This window comes from Bombus terrestris, chromosome 10, assembly GCF_910591885.1.
Source record: "Bombus terrestris chromosome 10, iyBomTerr1.2, whole genome shotgun sequence".
NCBI classification, from domain to species: Eukaryota; Metazoa; Arthropoda; class Insecta; order Hymenoptera; family Apidae; genus Bombus; species Bombus terrestris.
In genome coordinates this window covers 9,307,745-9,332,094 of record NC_063278.1, presented here as the reverse complement: position 1 = coordinate 9,332,094, position 24,350 = coordinate 9,307,745, and the positions used below count along the sequence as shown (strand labels likewise).

The following is a 24,350-nucleotide window of genomic DNA, read 5'->3' as shown; positions in this document are numbered from 1 at the left end:
GTTTATGGACAAGCTAACAGACGACTCCTCTGGATCAACTAGAAACCATGGAGTCTCTATCGTTCTCTGACTTTTTCGTCCCCTTTTTCGTTCCTTCTCTCGTATGGCAGAGGTCAAAGAACGTCGTGCAAACGAGTGCACTATATACACTGAGAAGTCGATTCTCGAGGTATGATGCGTGCATATTAGAGGGAACGTGTTCCGCACGATGTCGTAAACGTTCTGAAGTTTATTTATGCATTAGAATCGAGCGAGCGACGTAGGCACGCAGTCATTAGACAAATGTTAAACGATTTCGCTGATTAATGCCGCACACTGTCAGTCACATTGGGTGGTGCCAAGGAATCTTAATTGGATTTCCACATTTCGCGCATTTTTTTCTTACATCGGCGTTCGATTGAACGTGATCCGATATTTTACGAGGTTGACTCGATTTCATGGAATACGGTGGTTTCCGGCGTTTTTCTATCGTACAGACATAATTCCGCTCGAGATACGATATTTCTTGCCTAATTTTTTTATTTAAAAAAAGTAGCGTTGCGGAGAATTTTCGTCCTTGATGGCCTTTAAGAGTTAAGAAACCATTGAAGCAAAGAGAGATAAAACTAGCAATTTCCAATACGCTACTTGCCACTATACAGACACGTAGCACATACAAACATGTGTCTGCCAAGCGAGGAACACTGCGTTACGTGTAAAACATGATGCCTTTATGTTAGGATGACATAACTGTCTCCTGCTTCCGTGGTAGTTGGTTGGTCGCCAGAGTTCGCTATTGTTTATGACTGTTTTCTGGCTCTCAAGGGGATCAGGGATAATTCGATTTTCTCTCGTTCTTAGATGGAAACGTTCCCACGACGCCTCAACACGCACGTTACGCGATGTCTCGTGCCTCGATCCGCGGAATTCACCGTGTCACGAAAGTTTCCTCGCACGAGCAAGAAATCGCAGAGCACCGCGAGCAGGTGCATTCCATCGTGCTATCCAGACCGTCATTGCATCCCTGTTTCTTCGTGAACGTTCAATTTTCCCACGTTCTGTTCGGTTAATTTCCCGGTATTTAATGTCTCTCTTCATTTTCTTGAAAGTATGGTTCAGAGATAATAAGCGTTATACGGTAAGAGTTGTAAGATTATTGGTGCCAGAAGTTTCGAAATTGAAACCAGAACTTGTGCATTTGAAGGTAATTGGAAACAGAGACTGTAGAAAACGCATGCTACGATAGAACTGCATTACTATGAATCTATATAACTGAACTTTACTGACTCTTCTCACGAGCTATCAGCTTTTGGTCTTATAATGGAAGTTTATATTCTCATAAATGGATTCGATCCGCGAGATATCGTTTAATCTCTTGCCTTATAATAGTCACACTCGTTACATGCTACAAATAAGAATTATATTCAACAAGTTATACCTTCTTGTATCTTAATGATTTTCATATTACTCATAGCAATTTAAGAGCAGATAGTTAAGTTTGATAAGTGCATCAATAAAATAAATCATAGGACAAGGCATTATTTTATGCCAATAAATAGAGCTGCTTTAGTTTCGATGAAACTTTCGTATTCCCGGGAGTCTATAAAATTTAGAAATGTTTCAACCTGTCTACTGTAACCAAATATGTATAGTCCCGGAAGTTCGGCGTCGCGCTAGTTCTACCTGGTCAACAGTGAAGTAGATTAAGGCGTTAATCTTCTGTAACGTCAGACAGCCCATTATACATGATAAGACTTCGAAATTTTTCGAAGTACTTCTTATCTGATGTATTTGGCTGGCGTGGTCTGGCTGTTGATCTATCGCACTTGTCGACCATATAACATCTCCTATCGAACTTATACTTCAGTGTCCGTCGCACATTTATGCTTTTACCCAATCTTTACGTCTCTATCAAATCTACGACTACTGAGTCGCTCCATTACGATCCATAGAAATATTCCTGTAGTGTTATAGTAAATGCTTTGACTATTACTGAAAAGTTCTTTGAAGTATTATACCATCGAGTAGTTTCTAAAACCTCTGACGCAAACTTTTCAACGTTTCTATCTATTTCTTGGGTATTGGACATTAGTCGCATTATCTGTATAACGAAATTGAGAAATTTACAAGAAGCGAAAAACTGTTGCGTTCGAGAGGACTGATATATCGTTTGAACGAGGAAAACGATACTTTTGCGCGTGTTTTTAATTCATCGGCCAAGTGGTTGAATTGTAGAGGGACTTGTGGTTGGAGCTAGCGTGTGACAAACTCATGTGCTGCATCTGAACGCATTACCTAATTCAATCCACGCGTCTCGTTCGTCATAGCATTCCAGTTGGTGCGGATCGCAACAGTGTTACTCCTAACAGGCGAGAAGCGTCGAATTGCTCGTAATGCGTGGCCATACCGACATAGCCATAGGGTCATTGCACTGTGAAACGTTTCCAATTCGCGCGTATCAGCGGGTATGTTCGCCTGGTGCACGGATAAAAGCGGCGCGGACGTCGCTTCAAAGGTAAAAGCTTTTCGATTAGGCCAGCCTCTGAAAGTCCAGGCGCAAGAAACGCACTGCTGACTCGTATTTACATCTAGATAGGCTAGGTTTGAACCGTTAGGTTCGCAAACCAGCTTCTTCGTTACTTGCTTTTCATTATCGAATTGGCTAATGAGATCCGATGTAACGCGCTTCTTGCACAATTTCTAAATAACTAAACGGCCAGAGATATCAGTTTGAATTGCACCGCAATTTCTGGATATAATACTCGCACGACTCTCTATACCCGACGAATTTTTTCATGATTTCACTTACGATTGGAAACCGGAATGTCGATACAAATTGCTTCTTAGTTAACTCATGTTTAAGCGGAATGTACAGATATAATATCGCCGATACGGATACTTCAGTTATGTTACAGGATTTATTATTAAGTATGATGTAAAAAATAATTCGAAAGCTACTGTCGGTACGGGATTATCAGATTACTGTGTTTTTTTATGAGCCACTGACTTTTAAGTGCTAAAAGAGTACATGGCTACTAAGGTTTCGGACGCACGTTACTCAACGAATCTGAAAGATATTTACGTAATTTCGAACTAATTACAGATTTCAAAAATTCAACAATTGGAATGTTACAATTACAAATTCATATATAAACGTAATTGATCGGAGCAATATTATTGCAAGTAACTCGAGCTCAGTGATGTTTCCTCGTGGACGATGATTAACACGCGATCAGATGTCATCGAAAGGAACTCGTGTTTCTCTTCGCCTGTCACCGATTTCCGATTAATTTGACCGCGCTGCGAGACAAATGAATACCACACGCCGACGCTACCATTGATGCATATAATACACCTGAAGGGAGTTACTGAATTATATCGCGTAATTGATTCCAACGCGTTCAATTTCACGTATTGCAGCATGCTGGACGCGAAACCGGTCTTAATTGACACGCAGCTTCCGCATGCGACTAATTGAAAATACTAACGCGTTCGGACTTCGAACAGCGCGTTGTTTCCTCTCCGGGCCTCATGGACCTGTTATCGATTCGTCGCCGGTGGATGATAGAGAGCGCGAAACACGGTTAGGTGTCTTTCGCTCGATCTACGTTTCGCCGCGGACATCCACGATGATTGATGAGCTCAACTGGTGTTCCATAGTTTATCGCTCTATTCTGTACGCGTGGTGTAGCTTGAAAATGCGATAGACTGGAATGACACGCTGGGAATAGCTGAATTTCCCCCCAAGTACCGTTTAACGGGCTTCCCTGAAGAAGATTTTCGATTTTTGGCTTCTGGTTGATGTTGGCTACTTTCCAGTGTACCGGGCAGCTTTATCGTGTTCTGACAGAGGAGCGATTACTTGGCTTCGCCTAAATTCCCCTGCTAAGTCCATTCCCGTGTCGTTGCCTCGAACGGGTTCATCGCTTACGCTAGTCGTTGCACTGCTTTTCCTTATTCTCCGAATAAAATTCACCATCGACACTTGCTGCATACGTACATGTACGCACCTTTCAAGAACCGATCGATTCCACTCACAATTTCATTACCCGGGTACATGATTCACGCCCAACCTTCCAAAAACAGAAGACACTTCCATAAGTAGATTTGTCACAAAAAGATGACAAATTCTTCAGAGTTCTCGACGAATCGTTGCGAACATGTTGACGAAAGGGCAAACCACTGAATAACTGATTAGTCTCGTAGCAAGGTTGAAATCAAAATGTGCATCTACAAGTCAGATTCGTACATTAATCGCGAGCCCTCGCTCTATCAATTTTCGAATATCATTCCGTCGACCATACTTATATATATATATATATTTGATACGTCACAGGATTTTCGAAAAAACCAAAAGAAACGTAGTAGATACTCGCGAAACTTCATTTCCTCTCATCCTAATCCGTTCCGACATGGAGGATCAGCAAGAAAGGCTGTCACTAACGCACAGTTCATCCGATCATGGTTTCGCAGCTCCTCTACAAACCATCGCGTATCCCATGTCTCACAAGCAATCCTCTCAGTGTCGCGAGGTGTTAGCAATGGCCTCTTAGGATCCATTCATCCGCGGCCTTGGTATGTTTGCGGTGAATACCATTAAGGCAAGCATTCACAGCAATTCGCCATCTCTGTTCGATCTGTTCCATTCACCTTGCAGCTCGTTCTCTCGTAGTAGGTGAGAGAACGTCGGCTGCGACCCGAGAAGGTGTGCGTCGGTACGTCTTCATAGACCGGTCGGCCGGACGATGGCACGCTTTGGTTAGACGATCGTCTCTTCGGCTTCCGTAAATGCGCCCTCGTGAACAATCGCCGCCTATAAACGCGCTGCAGGTATTCGAGATAACAGACAAGCCCGCGGAATGCAGGCCCGCCGAACTCGTACATAGTCGGCTTGTTCTATCTTCATGGCTGACCGGTTCGTAGCCTCCGTAAGTAGCTTATTCTGTCTGTTTAAGCGACTTAAAGCCTGTGTTGCGTCGTGAGACTTCTTACGCGAGAAATGCGCGACTCGTCGACCATCGTTAGAAATAACGAAGGGAAAAGGCATTAACCTGTTAAACAGCACGTTCTTCGATTAGAGACGCTGCCTAGCTAGGTTCGTATTAAACGAGAGTTTTGCCGTGCATTAGCAGCGTTTCTAATGCAAATACGTGACAGCTGGAATTTCAAACAATTGTTTGTTGCGAATAGACGTGAGATATGTGGAAGAACCGGGTGTTCGAGATTAGGGTGTGAAAGGCAAGTGCGCGAACACGCAGGTTTTTGGTAGACGCGAATGAACGCGTGTGGAATGTTGCTCGAAGTGAGTGAAATAAATAGTAAGATACAGAAGGATATACCGTTATTAGCATATATCGCGAGTCTGAGATAATACTCGAATTGAATTTTCGTAGGCCGTATCGTACTTTATATGCTGCGACTGAATAGTTTCGCTTCAATAAAAAAAAAATTAGAGACCAACTTTTGGTAGCACGGACACGGTTGACACGTTTTCGTCGGGCATTCGTCGAGAGACGAAAAAGTTCAAGCGCAAACACGGCGCGACTAACGGGATTCGGGTCACGGTTACAGCCGCTTGCGGCCGCGTAATTCACAAGTTGGGAGAAAGAACGAGATCATCGTAGACGAAACAAAAGCGCTGAGAAAACGTTGAAAGTTGGCTTCGAGCCGTCGGTGACGCGTCGGACAAATTGCCCCTGGTGGTCGTCTTCGTTCTGTAACTTGACTCGTTTCCTTGAGAAAGCAAAACTTAGCATCGTGAGCCTTCTGCAAGCTCTCCAGTCACGATCTTTTCTTTCGGGCTGGTCAAGGCTGGAATTTGCTTTACGCGACATCGGTGCAAAGTATAGAAAACAATCGAGTGCCTGCAAATATTTGACGCCGTCAGGGAATGTGTGTTTGTCGAAGAAAGGCGATACGAGGAAATTTTTCTCCCTTAAAGCATCATGTCCTGTAATTCGATTTTCTTCACCCACATTCTCGTTTAGGATGTACGTAATTCTCGGAGGACTCGCACGAATAGATCTTCTTACAGAAGTTAGTTAGGTCGCCTTTAGGCTCTGCAGAAGATCCTAAGCCAGACGTCTTGAGTCCTCTTCTGTGAGTTTAGATTCTGGACCACCTAGCAAGAAGCTTCGTGTCTGCTCTTTGAGCGTAATATATACCAAGAATATAGCCAGCCTCTTATTACGCAAGGAGTAGCAGGAATCACGCAGGAGCTAGAGATAGAGGTTCGTTTCATGTAGGACCAATTTCCAATTAATCACGCGGACACGCGATTTCATCGATAACTCTTAGGGAGAAGTCGAGGCGGCTGGCAGAATAATTACGCGCAATTACTCCGTCGTTCGATTTTGCAACGTCCACCGGTGGACGTTATTACCGTTTAACAAGTATGAGTATCGATTAATGTTGCACCGGGAAAGTCGTTGCTATGCTCGAACAGTTTCGCCGTGTGTTAAGCCACTAAGGGTCCCGAAGGGATAATGACGAGCCACCGCAAAGTAATTTCACGGCAGAAAGATTTAGAGGCACGCATTAGCTGTGCCTATCGCGAGGCGATACACGGAAAATAATAGCGCCATCTTCGAAGATTGACGTCTCGGTTTTCTCTTTCCTTTTTCGTTCTTTTCGCATGAAAACGGTATGGACAGTTCTTATTTTTCGACGAAGCTTAACAGCGGGTATTTCCTCCGCCCCTGTTCCAAGCTGAAATCGTCTGTAGTATATACAGCCTGCTTATTGAAATTTCTCTGAGAATACGGCTTTTGACGTGTACTTATTCGCATCCTATCGTTTCCAGCGTCTGAGCATTTCGAGGTGACGTCAAACTCAGTCTGGGAGCATGAGCACCTGTTAGACGCTTTCTTCCCTGCCTTTCCGATTCTTTTCTCCCCTTCTCGAACGTTTCCTTTGCATGGCTTAATCTGTAGAAAGTTCTGTGCAAACAACCAATGAACATCTAACCGATGAATCGAATTGATACGTGGATATGGTTGACGAAAAAATTGAAAAATAAAAAGGGAAATCAGCTTGCAGTTCTGTTGTCTGAAATGTTTATGGTTGAATCAATCGGAAGAGGGTGCTCGAGGCCCATTGAGACGTAACGTTCTTAAAATTCAAGCATCAGATTCGTGGAAAAGAAAGAAAAAAGCAGCCGCTCGTTAATATTGATGAGTTTTGGCTTTATTAAAGCGGCCAATTATTCATTCGGAATGGTACGCGTTAATCGCTTGCCCGAAACACAGGTACAGAGAGCTCTGGCCAGCGTCTCGATCGAAGAAATCTACGTCCTGATTATGCAGAAAGTATTTTTAAACGTTTGCGTAATATACGTGTATATTTGGAAGCCTCGTGACATCGAGTACCTCAACCCGAGGTCGGATAAAATTATTGACGAACAAAGTTTCATACTTCGTTTTATTCTTTTCATGTATGTGCCTTGTTCTTAATAACCTGAGGAGTTTCTTGGAAAAAGGAAATAAGATGTTAAAAAATTTGACAAGAAAAAGATGATAAAGAAAAAATATACACAATATAAAAATTGTGTAAAATATTTAAAGTATAGAGAGTCGTTTTTATATTTAGTAGATTTTAGATCTACGAATCTATCGTTTTTTCAATTACGTTCGCGAAGATATGAATTTGCATAAACATCCAGTCTTATCATAATTACACGAGATGAGATCTAAAGCGGATGAATGTCTCGTCTGTCATTACAACTAGATAAAGACAAAAAATACGGAAAAATACGAAAAATAAACGGGATCGTCGATGACTTTAGGATAAACTAGGAAAATTTATGTTAGAACGACGATAAGAAACTAATGTATCGAAACATAGATCGTAATTAGTTACTGGTCAGTGTCGGTGGAAAAAATTTCTCGCAACGACGCAGAAACGATTTTTCCGCGGTGCTCTGTATTTGAAGTATGTAATTTCACATTAATGAATTTAATTGGCCGACTAGATAGCTGAAAACCGGCTAAATATTGTGATCAACCTGTTATGTATAACCTGTTATTATATATATATATATATTTTTTTTTTTTTTTTGAAAAATAGCACGTACGCTCTGACGACTCCCTCGCTTCGGAATAAATCATTAAAAACTATTACGAGGTCGGAAATGATTTCCACTTATCGATTCCGCGGATTTCGATGTAAATTATTCAACACCGGATACTTGAACGGTGGCGACAATTTGTCGATTCATAAAGTTGAAGGCAATTTACTCCAAGATATCTAGACATTTTTCCACGCTATATATGGGATTTCCAAGTGTCTCAATTACCACCGTATAATCCCAAATTAAATCCAAATAATCTCTGATATCTCAACCTCGTTCTTCAAGCCAACAGTTACATAACTGTTGAGAAAAAAGTCTCCAACAGTCTGGAGAATATTTCTCTTACGGGTACAGTCACTGAGAAAAGCATTCGAACAGCTGTGCAACGTTTAAGAAGGTTCCGTATATTGCACACTAATCTTTCTACAAGATATATGCTCGTAACTTGCACGTACATTTTCAGATCGGCTTCAAATTTTACTAATATAATCATAGCAGTCGTATTTCATTACACCATTAACCAAACTATTTCATGTCACAAGTAGAATATATAGATAAAAGTTTTCTATGGTACGTGTTCAAATATTTTCGATCAGTAATGTCGAATTCACGGAACTTATAGCCGTCTATTTCTCAGCTGTATCACGAACAGACGCTAAACGTCGTCTTTCCGACATGGGGCCCCATATTCCCGGTTTTACGTGTCCTCGTGGCGCCCGCGCCCGTGAGAAATCGCAACCGCAGACCGCTGCATTAGCTGAAGTGCACCTCCGAAGACGGCGGAGACGGCGTCGATGTATCGCATCAACCCGATGCACAGCTTTTTCCTGGTCAACTGGCAGCCCTCTTCTTTTTTTTTTTCTTCTTGAGCGACACCGACGGCGACACCATCGATTGGCCTGGTCTTGGCTCTCTCAGAGAATGCGATCGAGCTATTAATCCACCTTGCGGCTTGGTTCAAGGATGAGGCGGTTGCAACAGGCCGCAGAGAGCACGCAGCCCGGGTGCTGGCGATTGTGTAACGTTGATTGCATCCGTTTGGTGCAGACGCACTTTTCTTTTCGGCTCGTCGAAAGAACCAACGAGGCTCCGGTTGTGTAATCTGCTGCCTCGTTGGCAGAGCCTTTGCTCCTGTCGTTCGAAGAAAGGGAAAGAAACGGGACAAGCGCGACTAAAATAAATAAGCTATGTGGCTGCCTCTATGAACGTCGATCCCTAGGTCCTGGCTTTTTCTCCTTGATGTATGTGGCGTCTGATGTATTGCACCATTAATAATAGTGGATAGAGGCAATGGAGGTCTCTGTCGACGTTACCAAAGAGAGAATGGAATTTGCCAATGTACTGGCGTGTTGTGCCGGGTTTACACTGATCAGAGTAATTCAACGTTATTAGAACATTAAAATAATATGTCTATTGAGCTTCCAGACGATACGCCAGCTCTGTCATTCCAAAGTTTACCTTTATTGCTGGTGTTTCAGGTGTTAGAGATGATAAAACATTACCATGAGTTTGCTACGTATTACTCCCTCTCTCTCTCTGTTTGCAAAACTGCCGACAGTGCAGTGTGAACTCAATATTAGGATATTGGTCGAACTGGATGAGTTCACAGAGCAACGTGTCAGCAACCGAAGCGGTAACTTCGAAAAAAAGCAGCGATTCCCAATTAATGATCGAATTATTAAATTATTCCGCGTCGTTTCTGCGAGCTTACGCGTTGCACCGAGGGTGCAACCCTTCCTTTTTCAGCGTGCTCGGTGCTTGGTGAACGCGAAAAATACTACGGACCTTTATGATACATACAGGTGTAGCAATTAAACGAGGCGAATTGACCGGCTGGAAAAATGTTAATAAAAATGATTGTTCCGTGGCATGTTAATTAACGGAACGAAGGCGAGGCGAAGCAAGGGAGAGAAACGGGACTTGCCAGGGAGTAATATAATCTTATGGCAGCCACGTGCTGCGCGTTATCACGAATGTATACCAAGCATATTAATCGAGCGAAAGTAAAAAACCAGCCACGATAATACGCGTCAGTGTGCCGGCAGGGGGCAACAAAAATTTTAAAAATTTATGGCATTATTAAAACAGGTGCTCTCTCCTCGTTCGTGAAATTTACGTAACACCTTCGAATTACGATATTTTGAGATAATGTCCCTGATAACGATGGAAAGTGTATAAGGTATGGCATTTAAATGGGGTATATTAATCTTCTCTATGACTAATTGTCTTATTTCCTTGACTTTCCGAGACATTTGTACAGTAAAATTTTTCTTCGCCGTATTCACCTATGATTGCGAAGTTGTCGCTTCTACCGTTTCATCGGCCTCTTACAATTTTTCCTTACATTTCTAGTCTTTTAAACACTTTTCCATACATTTTAATATTCAAATCTAATTGCGCTTTGAAAGTGAATAACGAGTGAAAAATTGACGTCCTTTTCAAAGTATATTCTCCGCAAAGGCAGAAGATGTCGGAGGAAACGCAACGCCCGCGATATTCGCGCATTACAAGTTAAAACGCAGGAACTCGAATGCGTGGGTTGATAAAGCAGCCGCCAAGCAGTCTAGTATTCTACCCGGTTGCCTCTCGGTCCTCGTCTTGCCGAGGATCGTTCTCTCCTTTCACCCTTCGACTCGTCTGCCTTGGCTCGGCCGTCTGTCAACTTTGTCTTTCACTGTTTCTCCCCCGGTGAGCTTCACCCTTCGCTCTGGAACGTGCACGCACGCGAGTAAACAGCCACGTCGACTGCCACCCTTTTCTCCTCGTTAATTACGTGTCGCTAATTGTGCGTTATCCACTGCATCGAACCGCGACCTTTTCAGTTCTCGCCTGTCTCTTACCTTGCTGTCTTCCTCTCTCTCTCTCTCTCTCTCTCTCTCTCTCTTTACGTTCTCCGGTGATTACGATCTCGAATGTTGCTTCGGCGCGAAGTAATTGAGGAGAGCGACGGTAGATGACTTCTTTAGAAAGTAAGTCCTCCTCCGTACACGTGACTAATGTTGTTATTAATCGAGTTACGTAAAGGGAAATCGGAGGACGTTGAACTAAAAAAAAAAATCAAATAACTATTTCTTGAATTTCCTTTCGCTAAAAGTGTGGTACACCCGCGAGATGGTGAACAGAGAAGAGGGACGAGCACTCGTGGAGATTACAGTTGGTAATAAAGTTGACGGATCCTCGCCTCTCCGGTTTCGTTCTCTCCTCCCTCCAAAAAAATTTCTGATTTATCTCGCCACGACGTTTAACCGGGAGAAAGCCGCCGGTTTTTATCTCGAACCCCTCGCGAGAACCGAGCGCAGCTTTCATTCAAACTCGGATCGTCCTTCGTGCTTCCGCGGAGAAGCGTACGCGTCCATGCGATACGATCTCGATCTCGTCGTGCTCGAGAAAACCGTGTGCCCCCACCGGAGAATCTTTCCCTCGAAATCTCTGGCCTCTTCGTCCCGAGAACAATAACTGCCCGTGCGGAGGTTGCTTCGTGAGAGCCTTCGTTGTTTCTCATTTTCACGCTCCCCGAACACCTCGTATCCTCCTATTGGTTCACCCTCCATTTATTTTTTCGACGTCCCCGCGTCTACACTCCGCTGTACTTCTTTCGAAGTTTAAGGTACATTCATATCTGAGGAGAGTTGCAATTTTTGAAATTTATCTGCGAAATTTCATTCGTTTTATTATCAAACTCGTTATTCCTGTGGCATATTTATCAGGACATTTATTATCACCAATAGCTTGTAACTTACGATTTGTAAAATTGTACTAATAATATTAGCTGAATCGTGTACGAGACCTCAGGGATTAGAGTCAAAAACATATAATTCTTGTAAATGTTCGATTGACATCAATGCTGTATAAAATTCATTCAAGTACAAGAAACGAAGTGTGCATTCAGATCGGTTGATATGCGAGCAAACCAGAAATGTAAATAAACGCAGTGCATATAAATAAATGTAAATTTATATAAACAGAAATTACGATACGTTTCAATTTTGAAGTTATTTATAGCGCGAGAGCGGCGTTTGAATGGAAACTCGTAGGGAAAACTGTGCTGCATGCAGCTCCTTAATATCGCGTAATTCTCCCTGCAGCGAGTAACTTAAGACCGGTGAACCAGACAAACTGAACGAATTCTCGGAATTAATAAAATTATGATCATCGGGTCACGATTAAATTTCCTTTTTTTTTTTTCGAGTCGCCTCATTTCCAGTACCGTCATTACATTAATAAATGCAAACGGCCGAAGGTCTGAAAGTAGCGAGGCAAATGATGAATAATTGTTGCCTCGCTTGCACGTTGCGAATTAAATCGCGCGACAGCGCAATAAACAATCACCGAGAGTGCATGCGGGAATGCACGGCGCGAATCTAAATGTGGTTTCCAAAGGATCAAAACGAACGTTGCTGTTACGTTAATTGTTTTAACATCCCTTCCTATTGAATCAGCATGTCGAATCGTCGCGGAGAGCATTGTGCCTCTTTTGAGAATTCATATAATTAACCCAAGTGTTTTTTGGGAATCGTATTTTTCTATTAGAAAGGAATTCCTGTTTTCTTAGAAAATTTAGAACATTTTTCATTGAGAAATTCCTGATTAACAAATTTCTTTTATTAGAAACTTCCTTATTAGAGAACTTTTGTTCTGGGAAACTTTTTGTTAGAAAATTTGTGTATCGAAAAAGTTTCCTCTTACGGATTTGCTTGCTAAGAAATTTTCTAAATTAAATTGAATTTCAGGAAAATATGGAGGAACCGTTATTGTGTGCGATATAATTTTATACTAAAGATTTTTTTTCCTTTTCTCGTTCATAACGAAAGCAAGAGCGGACGATAAAAAGTTGGAAGAGGGTTAATGAAGGAACCCGTGCGATTTCCAAGCGGATACAGGAAGCGGCCATCACACACCGAGGCCGCGAGTGCGTGTCGCGGCGCGCGTAAATGTGCGATGTGGGACAGGAAGTTTCCCTTCTGTTCGAATTCGTCGAACACGACGTTGCTATCGTTAGAATTCTCGCGGATGTAATCTTTACGTGACGCATCGCGTTGCGGGATATTTATGACGTGGTCGTTTGAGGATTCGAAGAGCGCACTTTCTCTCGAGAGTGTTATTTCGATGATTATGGTTATGCAGTTGTCGTAAAGTTCCGTTGTAACGTTAGACAGGATAATTTAGAGGATATAGTTCTGTTATGTGTATACTATTACTCCTAAGTTGTGAATTATGAATGTTATCGATGAGGGTGATCATAGTAATTTCAAGACAGTGAACGTAAGATGATAGTAATTTCGTTCGACTAAGTATCAAGATATTGGTCCTCGATGAACCATAGAGGATTATGGAAATAATCTGTTCTAATTTCTGAACTGTCAGTTTCTTGCCGATGCCAGCTAAAGTTCGTCTTTCACGCTCGCTGTGACACCCGAAGATTTGGGTCTGTTCATCGCACATATGGCGACCAGATCCACGGAAGTACAAATGTCTGCGAAGTGTTTGACACACATTCGAATATCTGGAAAAGACGGGGACTATCGCCGGTATCATAGGTCCTTGAGACTTGTCTCGTTAGAAAAACGGGACCCTTGGTTTCTGTAGAGGAATGTACCTTGGATTCTATGTGAAAGCCGAAGCCGAGCTTACGATGTCCTCTTAACGTCTTCATCGAAAATAAAAATGCTTTACGAGCCACACTATCATTTTAAACGCAAAGGAAAGGCTCTACTACATATATCAATTCTATCCTGGTTGATATATCCTTTGCGATTCTACGCTCTCCTCGAAGGTACCACATTTACAATTTTCTTCGTTCACAATTTCTCTCCGTCGATTTTAAGTTCGTCTTTACAGCTTCCATCTCCTTGAGTTCTCCATTCAACGGGAAACCGAAGAATACCTCGTACAAGTCAGTTACGTGCGACTTTGATACATTCGCGGTGCAGTATTCGCAGAAACCAGTATTTCTGCATCGTACTGGGCGTGCAATAAGATCGGACAGGAATATTCAAACGAGCTTGCCGGAACGAGTGGCACGATTCAATATACCAGGGGCCGGACAAACCGTCTAATACCTGGAACAAGACGTTCGACGTGAGGCAACAGGAATACATGGAGGATAATCTTCAATTTCCATATTCTTTTGTGGCTCGAATATCCTTGGCAATGAGGAACCGCGATTTTTTTTTGCAGTGAGTTAAGTACCGTTAACGGGGTAACCAGCCGCGAGGCAATTTCTGCGCGGTCGATCGGTGACTTCGACGGGTCATCGTTGCTCCTCGATCCTCCATGCCGGGTGTTAACGACTGGACCGTACTGGGTGCAGTTTCATGCAGAGAACAGATGCATCGAAGTTCGATTGTAGGGTCGATGGACATCAACGCACACGTCGTGTTGCGTAAAGTCGAAACGCGCGACTGCACGCCGCTGCCACATTATCTGATTGCGCTGAATTCAGTCCGCGTTCGTTCCTACTGTTCTCTGTCCAGGAAATGACGTCAGAGATCGCATATCGGGAGCGAGGCTCGATCAGAATTTACCCGCTGCTTTGCCTATCTCTATTTTTCACCAAGATAATCTTTATCGAGGAAAATATGTAAATATATATTAGGTGGTCGAATAAAATGCTAAATTTATATGCTAAGAAAAATGAGGCTCTTAGAAATCAAACTGATCCTTCTTAAGTGTCTCCTGTAGGCCGTAAAACAAATTGTATAACAGACTATACGTATAGCTAGTTTTTGATCGCTTATTGTTCTGTGATCATAAAATATATCATGAAGAGTATAAACGCATCGCGACACGAGATTATTCGACCACATTATACTTTTGGAAAGGCGATCAATCACTCGCCTTGATCGTAATTGGTTTAACAAGAAAGAAAGACGAGGGTATGTAGATATATGGTCATTGTATTGACGGGTGATATAATTCAGAGATGTATAGGCTAATAAGAAACCTCTACAAGCAAGAAAGTACGAGCAGAATCGATCAGGTATCGAGACTGCGGAACGAATCGTTTTCCTCTCGATGTTCCGCGTTAGAAATTGTTTCGATCGGCGTTATTACGATTCCCTGCTGTTAGCACATTCAAGACAGACAAGACATTCCCATCGCTGGAGAATCCCAATCGACAGGGTCTGATGATAGGCTGGAAGGATCGTCGACTCTCGTAACGTCCAGACGAGGATTAGACCATTTGCGGTTTGCAATTGGCCGCGGCTCGTCGAGCAAATAACAAGTCGGTGAACGTTCGCGATTATCACGCGTATGAAACACGTGCATATATCGAAGACCATCTCTAGATTGTCGATTCGAATCCTCTAGATTCTCATTTGCGTCTCGATGATTGAAACTACATAGCTCTTTGTTCTCTTGCGATTCTATGACTTTACGGAGCAGGATTTTTGTCTATCCTCATTAAAGAATTGATTCTATCAAGTCTTACAGGCATTATAGAGTTAGATACTTGATTTCGTTGATAAAGTTTCATACTTCATTTCCAGCGTTAAATAAAAATGTACGACATCTACGATATATATCTTCTAATTCGATCAGCCAAGCGAGGAACAATACAAATCCCAGAACAAGTTTTCATACAGCGTCGAGTTTCATCAGCATTGCTGATGGCATTGATACTATTGCAGATAGATAATGTATATTCGACTATGATTAAATCTGCTCCATAACTTTTCAAAAATTGGAACGAGACCATTAAACTTTTACTCTCGTTGAGCTCGTTGATTAAATTACCTGGAACGGTTTGTTATTTCAATCGCACAGCTTCTCATTCATGCTGCTTTAGAACTCCCTGACTGAATTATATTACCGGCAGTTTATTATACCAAAGAGAAGAATTCTTATATCACGATTTGCGAACAAGACGCAATTTCCGATTCTGCAACTACCGTCGTTTCATTCATTCAACGTTTGCATACGCATATGCCGTGGATGGATTCCCTGGGTGAGTGCAGGAGGTCGCGTTTCAACGTGCTTCTCCCCATGCAGGCCGCCACGTACACGGCCAGATACGTGATTTTCGCTCGCATCCCGGCCAAGCCGATGTACGTGTGTGTATCTCTGTGGGTCGCGTGTGATCGTTATCGTGATCAACGGCACGATCGTTTAGTTGCCCGTAAATTTCGCAGCGCTTCCTACGCGCGCGCCACAAACATACCACCTCGAATGAATATTCAGCCAGGTCCTCGGAAGAGTCCCGACCTACAGACAGAGAATCGACCTACACTAAGCGGCGTCGTGGAACGTGTCGCGTCGCAGGTTTACACGCGGGCAACGAATACGTAACATCCGTTTTACCTGCGACCTACTCCGCCCGTATATAGTGTACATCTGTCGATGGTCTCTGCGAGAGCCCACCCACGCCACCTTTCAGCGTGCTAGCGCGTACGTAAATTACGTTCCTGATGGAAGCGTCTTTCGTTCGCGAACAGGAAGATCGGACGTGACTCTATACGCAGGGAATAGGAACGAAGACGACTCTGTACGTATACGTGTACACTACGCGAAGCGAATGTAAACGAGCATGCATCTAGAGTGCTCGACTCGTCAGAATCGCTCGGAGAGCAAATACGTGCGTTACTTACGATCGAGTCTGGATTAGGTCTGCGTTGGATGACGAATCATCGAGGAATGGCATGATGTTAAAGATAGATGCAGACGAGCGAGCTTTTTCGTAGTGTACATTGTCACAGTGATTAGGTAGTATTATTGCACAGATAGTGGCAAAATTATCATAATTTCCAGATATGTAACTATTGTATAAATAATAGGTACACTCTTGTTCAGAAGTCGTACGAGACGCGTGTTACTTTCAAGCATAAGCTGCAATAAAATAGATTCCTCGGGGAATCGGGGCTCGTTTCCTGTTCCTACGACTACACGTCGCCGAGTACGACTCCCTGCACGGCCATGTAGTTACTCAATTGCTGTGCTTGCGAAACAAACGGAGAGATTATTGTTTTACTATTCTTAGTCACTTCGTCGTGCTCTGGTCGCACGAGCCCTGCGACAACTGAGAATATATGGAGTTCTGTGCATTGGTAGCTAACGTTTTGCTACTGGAGACCACTGCAATACCATCGTTGGATCTACGTACCAGCAACCGAAAATACCGTCGTAATTTGGATCGGTGAATCTGAACCTCTTTTTTATAAGCAGGAAGATAAATGTTCTACGTACACAGATGACCACATTCATAGGGTAATGTGAAGCTCTCTGGATGCAGATGAGTTCCTCGTTAAAACTCCTCCTCCTGTATCTGCTCCTTCTATGAAAGTTTCAGACCAGGACCCGGACCTAATTCGACATACAGCCGGCTAACTGAGGGAGTACCTCTTCATCAAAAGTTCTGACGTCAGTATCCTCCTTCCTTTACCTCTCCATCTTCATCGAGGGACTTTTCATTCCTTGAACTTTCGTAAATTAATCGACGTCCACATGACCAATTACCAGGATGATAAATTACATAATGTATCGCGACAGGTTTCTCTTGGCGAATCGGATGAGAGAAGTTGAATCTTGAGAGAGTTGGAGAAAGAGGAATATTGTTTCTTGAACGTTCGACAGACCCAGTCCATATATTCTGTTCTTATTTGCCTATCTGCTTCAGTCGGCAAAGGTGATTATCAATTAGCGGTAATTAATGCGGGATTCAAGACACCGAATCGGCCGTGACGTGGCTTTCTGATATCCTCCCAGCCGCCTTCAGACACGCGGATTTAACTTCAGAGGAGCTGTTTTCGCTAATTAACGATACATAATGTTGTCGTTTGTTCGTTGATTTTTTTGGAGAAATTTTTTTTTAAATGTAACAGGAGAACAAATGAAAGACGGGAAGTTTTATTGAAGCGGATAACTGGTATTTCGTGGAATCTCTTGCTTTATCGTTCTTCTCGTGCACGGAACTGTTGTTCACCGTGAGATACTGTTCACCAGATGGCTACGTAAAGATGAAATCTCACTTTCTCTGATCTATGTAGACTTCGCGTGATCTTACGTGAACTTTACGTGAACTTATTCTGAGTTATACAAGGAAGGTGCGGTAACAATTCTAAGAATATTAGCTTGAAATACTGCGTTAATATCTTCTTCTTCGTTGAATTCTTCGTGGTAGGTCAAAGATAAATTCGACATTCGCTAGGACAATTGGAAAAGTTTTTCGGTAAGAAGGGTCAGCAACAGGGGGTATCGTTCCTTATTCGAGTCGCGTTGTGGTTACATCGGGGACAGAGTGGCACGTATCGAGAAATTTAATAAAAGGCCGTATTTCCCCGGAAATAGGTCGAGGAAGGGGGAAAAGATCGCGACGCGAATACCACGATCGTCGCGAAAAAGTCTTCCCGTTTCCACCAGATCCGTGGGAACCCGTTCGAACCGGATCGTAAATTTACTCGCTGCTCAGTTATCCGCATCCATATTCCACTTCCTGTCCTAAAACGTCGGCCTCCCATTCTTCCACGTTGATCGATTGGAATCGCGGTCACTCTTAAAAGCGATTCTGAAATATCTTCTACTACTCGTAACTTATGGATTATACTCGAAAAACGAATGAAAACGCTTGATATTTCAAAAGTTTCTTAGCTACGTGAGGTGGTTTCGAATAAAGACGATAGTCGTGATGGGGTAAGTGTGGGACTATTTCAGTCAACCTACGTAGCTTGCTTTGTAATTCGAGCTTGGGTGTGAGCAATTTTCAAATCCTTTACGTTTGCAAACAAATTATTGGTAGCGTGATGAACAATGAAATACGTATATTGTGTGCATTGACGATCGTAATTGTTTATGCGAATATAATTTCCACTCATCAAAAGGAAAATTTATTCAACTAGTAACAACTCTCGGTTGTAATTATCATAATTCATTTGCGTGTACTTTTATTGCTTCATTTCTGCGATTCATTGTGTTGTGCATTTTGTTAATTCTTCTATATATATATATAAAATCGCTTCGCTGATTCGAATACTCTTACCATACAATTATTTCAATCGTTTTCTCATTTTTGATATTTTTCCTTGCCGAAGATTGGATTTTAATACGTCCAAGTTTATATGACTTAAATAACCATGCTATATGAAATATGAAGGGAAGACGATCGGCCTGTCTAATAGAAAATGATCAAGCACAAGTGTTCGATGTTTCCTCAAGATAATTCAATATCCAAGTTCGCCCACGTTCGCGCGATAACATCCATCATGTTAGATATACCATGAGCCGGTAACTGTCCCACCATCCTGAAAAGTGTGTATGTATAGCGCGCGAAAGAAGCAGCGTTGATTTAAGCGTCTGCCACAATTCACCGCATGAAACACGGATAATTCAGGTGCTAACGACTATTTACGAGGCGGCCGATCGTTCGCGAAATGTCTGCCGGGTGGAATGCGACGGAGGGTTGCCATAAAACCCCAACTATCCGATTATGGTTGCGCTGTGCGCGCGGCTTGTAGCCTGGTTCGGTCGCGTCCATTCTTTTTTACATCTTTCATCTTTCGTTCTCGAGGCTTTGCAAGACCTTGCGCGCCCTGGCTCTCTACCGTTCGCCTTCTAGTCTTTAGTTACGGGGATCACGTCCCGCTTCGCATTCGCTTCGAATATTCGATAGAGCTACGTTCCATTATAACTGAAACCACGGCTAATAGCGGCCCTGTTGGTTAATTGTTTCGCACGGCGTTGCACGATCCGGTTCGTCGAGTTATTGGCAATAATTAGCGGACGCGTAGCCTGCTACTCGATCCCGAGGCATTGAGCTGTTACGCAATCCGTTTCGGTCGCGCAAGAATTTCAGCCCTGAGCAATTCAGCTACCATCATGCGATCTTCCTGTGTGGCACGGCTACCAGCGGACTTAATTGTCCCGTTTCATGGACCGTGTTTTTCGCTAAAACCTATTCCTTCTTTCGGAGGATCGAGCATGATTACTAGAGCGAGACTCATGGCTGGATGGGACTCAAAGTCCGATCGAAATCGATCGCTTCAGGCTATGGAGGAACCACTTCTCGCTATGTCGTTTAACAACGCTCCTCACCGTGTTCAGCATAGGAAAAGTGTTTCCCAATCGGCGATTAATTTCGAACGAACTATGATACTCATATGGATATCGGTAATTTCGGTGGAAATTCTAAACCACTGACTAAGCGATCGTCGTAGTCGATGTTACTTAATGGAAAGAAATTAATTGACAAGCAAAGAATGAAAAGGTTTATCGGGGTATGTAGCAACATCGTTGAAGCTTAGAGTACGGTCACTAGACTACACAAAAGACCCATCGACTTTCTATCCAATCAACGTCACAGGCAAAACTGTTCATTAACGTAAGACACGCCCCGCTTGTTACAGCAACAGACCGCCATGATATGACACTCGATTGAGAGGAAGAGCGTGCAACCGACGACCAGCCACCATGAGGAAGTTACTACAGTTTTTGGTGGTGCTATTGTTGGGTGTCAATGCCAGACGAACGGACGCGAACGCCCCTGTCGATGACGTTTACGGCGGCCAGCGTCGTGGTGGCTCCCTCCACAAGGCTAATTACAACAACGGGAACAACAATTACAATTCTCAGTCCAACTCACCCTATCTGCCGTACCAGCAACCCAGAGAAAGGAAACCGAACATAGTGCTGATTCTGACGGATGACCAGGATGTGGAACTTGGTTAGCTTTGTTTTATTACACTTTTATCGTTACTTCGTTTCGCCTGCTGTTACCTTCACAATCCTTATTTGTTCAGTATAATCAATTAACCAATAACGATTTTCTCGCACGTAACTACATAGACATATTCCTACCCATATTCTTCAATCGTTCGTAGTCATGTTCTTATTACAATACATTCACATATACATTCATACACACCTCTTCTCCTGGCAGATAGATATTATTTTTATTTACACCTTCTTAACGACCCGTACTGTACAAAGAACCGTGTAAAACTAGAAGGAAGTACTTATTCGCAGATATGATATATGAATTATTCTTTTCATGAATAATTGTATCTATATTTTTATGATCGCATTAGATCTATCCAACAAAAATATTCAGCTCAGCCTTCTTTTGCTCTGCATGGTATGTGTAAACCTTGAAAAACATTTACAAGATTACGCGTGTCCAACAATAACTTTAACAGTCCGGCCGAAAGGATCGTATTAAAGAAAGAAAAAAATGAAATTCAATCACGATCCGACCGGTATTTCTCCGAAAACGTAACCTGCTCCTCATGGAAAAAGAAAGATTCCCCTATCTATCTTTCGATCCTTGCCCGAAGAGTTCTTTTTCGAGGCTCCTTCTGATCGTGTGTTGCGGTTGGTCCAATCCCTCAGGTTCGCTGAACTTCATGCCACGGACCCTAAGGCGAATAAGGGACGAGGGAGCCGAGCTGAGACACGCATACGTGACCACTCCTATGTGTTGTCCAAGTAGGAGCTCCTTGCTGACCGGCCGTTACGTTCACAATCACGAGGTCTTCACGAACAACGACAACTGCAGCAGCCCGCAGTGGCAACGAGATCACGAACCTCACTCCTTCGCCGCTTACCTGAGCAACGCAGGATATCGTACAGGTGAGTACTCGTCACGATAAACCACCTTAACCACTTTTCACCCTTCTCGATGACAGAACCTAACCGTGCATGTGGCTCTACTATCCCAGACACGCTGCACTGGTCAGAAAAAGAGTCACGCGATCGGGTTCAGCCGTTGGACGCGTTTCTTAGCCAGGGAATCGACGATACGATCTCGTGCTATCAGCTCGTAGATAATTCAGACGATTGGTAGCTGTCCACGGACGTTTAGCCGTCTAGAGATATCGCAGGGGAATTATTTATCGACCAGTGTCCTTCGTTACGTGACGCGACTTCCTAATGACGTCCAGATACTACATCGAAGTTTAAACGGAGACGTTTAGCGAGGCCGACTAGCGAAGCTGCAAGTGGTGATACCACGCAGCGGCGAGTTGATTGATCCCTGACACCGCGAAATCAGAGAATCTGGCCACCTTCAATTGAAATGCTTATACTGAGTTCGTCTTGTTCGCTCGTAATTGGAGTCAAGTACGTTCGACACGATAAATCCTCGTTGCATAAGCAATTATCGCAACGGGGCAAGACTACTCGCTACTGGGACTTTTTCAATTGAGACAAAAGATCGAAAAGCTTCTACTGCTTCTACACGTATAAAATGCCATCCACTTCTGCGCGTATAATCGCGGTTATAAAAACACGAATGAAAACAAGAATGCCACGGCAAATCCGCAGCATGGTTACACGTTTTATCTTCTCGACTGGCGTGATTCTGGTTCCGCGAGGGTAATTATGTACCGAGCGAGACACTCGCAGCCCGTTGCAAGGTAGACGTAACGAATATGGCAACGAATTCCCGTAGAATTTCTCGAGGTTCGATCTCGCCGGGCGAGTTGTTGGTCCGCGTTCATCGAGTCCGCAATTGTGTGTGCTCCTCCCCTCCTGGTTCGCTATCCAGGCGTATCTTGGCCGGTTGCTGAGAGAGAAAGAGAGAGAGAGAGAAAGGGCCGAAGCCCAGAGAGGGAAACTCTCTACGGGGCCAAAAACGGTTGCAACATGTTCATAGAGCGTTGGATTGCATCGAGAGCGGTCGATCGATCATCGGAGAACAATAATTCAGGAACCGACGGCGGATTGAATGCTGATGAATCGCGACGGTGCATCGATTGTTTGCATTGTTCACTAGTTACAGCGTCCGGGCTTGTGCGTGGTCCTCATCGACGGCGTCGCGATGATGCGTCCTCGATGGACGAGGAGGAGGCTCGATACAATTACCAATCGGTATCGAGGGTCCAGGGTAGGCGGACTAAAGTCTGGTCGGGATTTTTTTGAAAGGATGCCCGATGATCGGGAACGATCGATTAAACGATGAATCGAACTCTCCACCATACATCCCGCGCTTCTAACCAAGCATGATCTTGAGTTCTATTCGAGGCAGAAATTGAGAGGCCGAAGAATACACCGCCGACACCTAATGTCGTTGGTCTTTTTTGGAGAATTTCACCGAAGGCACGGTCGGGAGTTATCTGGTTCGAATCGTCTGGTAAGGTTTCACGAAGAGAGGAGGCTTCTCATCAGCTGCAGCTGTTTACAGACACCTTTTTGCAAGCCTGAAAGCGATCCCGGTGTGCTTTAGCGTCTCGAGATGAATCGATTTCGGGGCAACAACGAGATTTCGACCGGCTGATGGCCGATCGGCTAATCGAGGGAATGCGAGCTTCTCAGCCATCCGCGTCTACCGTGAAATTCTCCTTGATTTATCGGCAATTCCGAGGAATTATAAATCTTGGAACAATAAAATTGCTCCGGTTAGTAATCGTTCGCGTGAAAACGAGTGTCCAGAGGTAGTCAGACCGAAGAGATGAAAGTAACGAGATGTAACCGTTCTGAGATAAGCATTTCTAGTTTCCAGAGAGAGAGTGAGAGGAAGAGTTTGAAACACTGAAGAACACTTGTAATACGAAGGAGGAGGACGTTTGACCTCTCGACGGTAACTGATTAAAGTTTTATCTTTCTAGCCTACTTGGCCGTATACTTATCTCCGAATCTCCCGGAGACTTCCAATTACGCCCGGAATTACTTTACGCTCTTTACCTTTCGCGGATTCATTATAAGAAATTACAGCGGACAGTTACTCGTTTTATGTTCTTAATACTCGATTTAATAACCGATCTACGTACCGAGCGGAAAGCTTTACTTCCAGCGATAAGCAACGCTGAAGGCAATCACCGTCTCCTACCTGTTTCACGTGTTCCATGTTTATTCCTTTCGTTCGTGTTTCCAAACGGTCCGGTCGCCGCAATTCCGTCCTGCTTATCGGGCCTATTTTGGGAAACATGCAAATTACCTCAAAGAAATATTTCTCCCTGAGTTTCTCTACGAGTAGAATATACATATATATATATATCTTTTTTCGTGCTACCAATCCTCTAAAAATACGTTCCTCTTAAATTATTCCGCGATATATTTGAAAGAAGATGAAATACTGTTATGGAAACAATCTTTTTTCTGACGTGATTCTTTATTAACCACTTCAGGACCAAGTATTTTTTAAACTTTGAGAGAAACTCATTTTTCCCAATGATTAATATCAGTAGCATCTTTTCTGATAGTATTTGTTGTACGCTAATTTTCTTAAAAATCTTCCCTGAAACTTTTCTCTAATTTAAACTAAAGGGAGCTTAAGACGTGGACTTGTAAAAATAAAGATTTATAAAACTTGTAAAAATTCGAGGGCTTATCTTCTGCCGCGATACATTGTATCCGTCGTATACTGGTAACAATACAA

The 24,350-nt window shown here is 43.3% G+C and overlaps 1 protein-coding gene across 3 annotated transcripts in view; it reads left to right on the top strand.

Moving 5' to 3' along the window:
* LOC100647468 (extracellular sulfatase SULF-1 homolog) overlaps positions 1 to 24,350 on the top strand; it is a 78,644-nt gene that overhangs the window by 22,866 nt on the left and 31,428 nt on the right. For all 3 annotated transcript variants that reach the window (XM_048409374.1, XM_048409373.1, XM_003398153.4), the window contains exons 2-3: positions 20,383 to 20,699; positions 21,365 to 21,604. In XM_048409374.1, coding sequence (XP_048265331.1) covers positions 20,447 to 20,699; positions 21,365 to 21,604 — 493 coding nt within the window. In that variant the 5' untranslated portion in view covers positions 20,383 to 20,446. The remainder of the gene's footprint in view (positions 1 to 20,382; positions 20,700 to 21,364; positions 21,605 to 24,350) is intronic.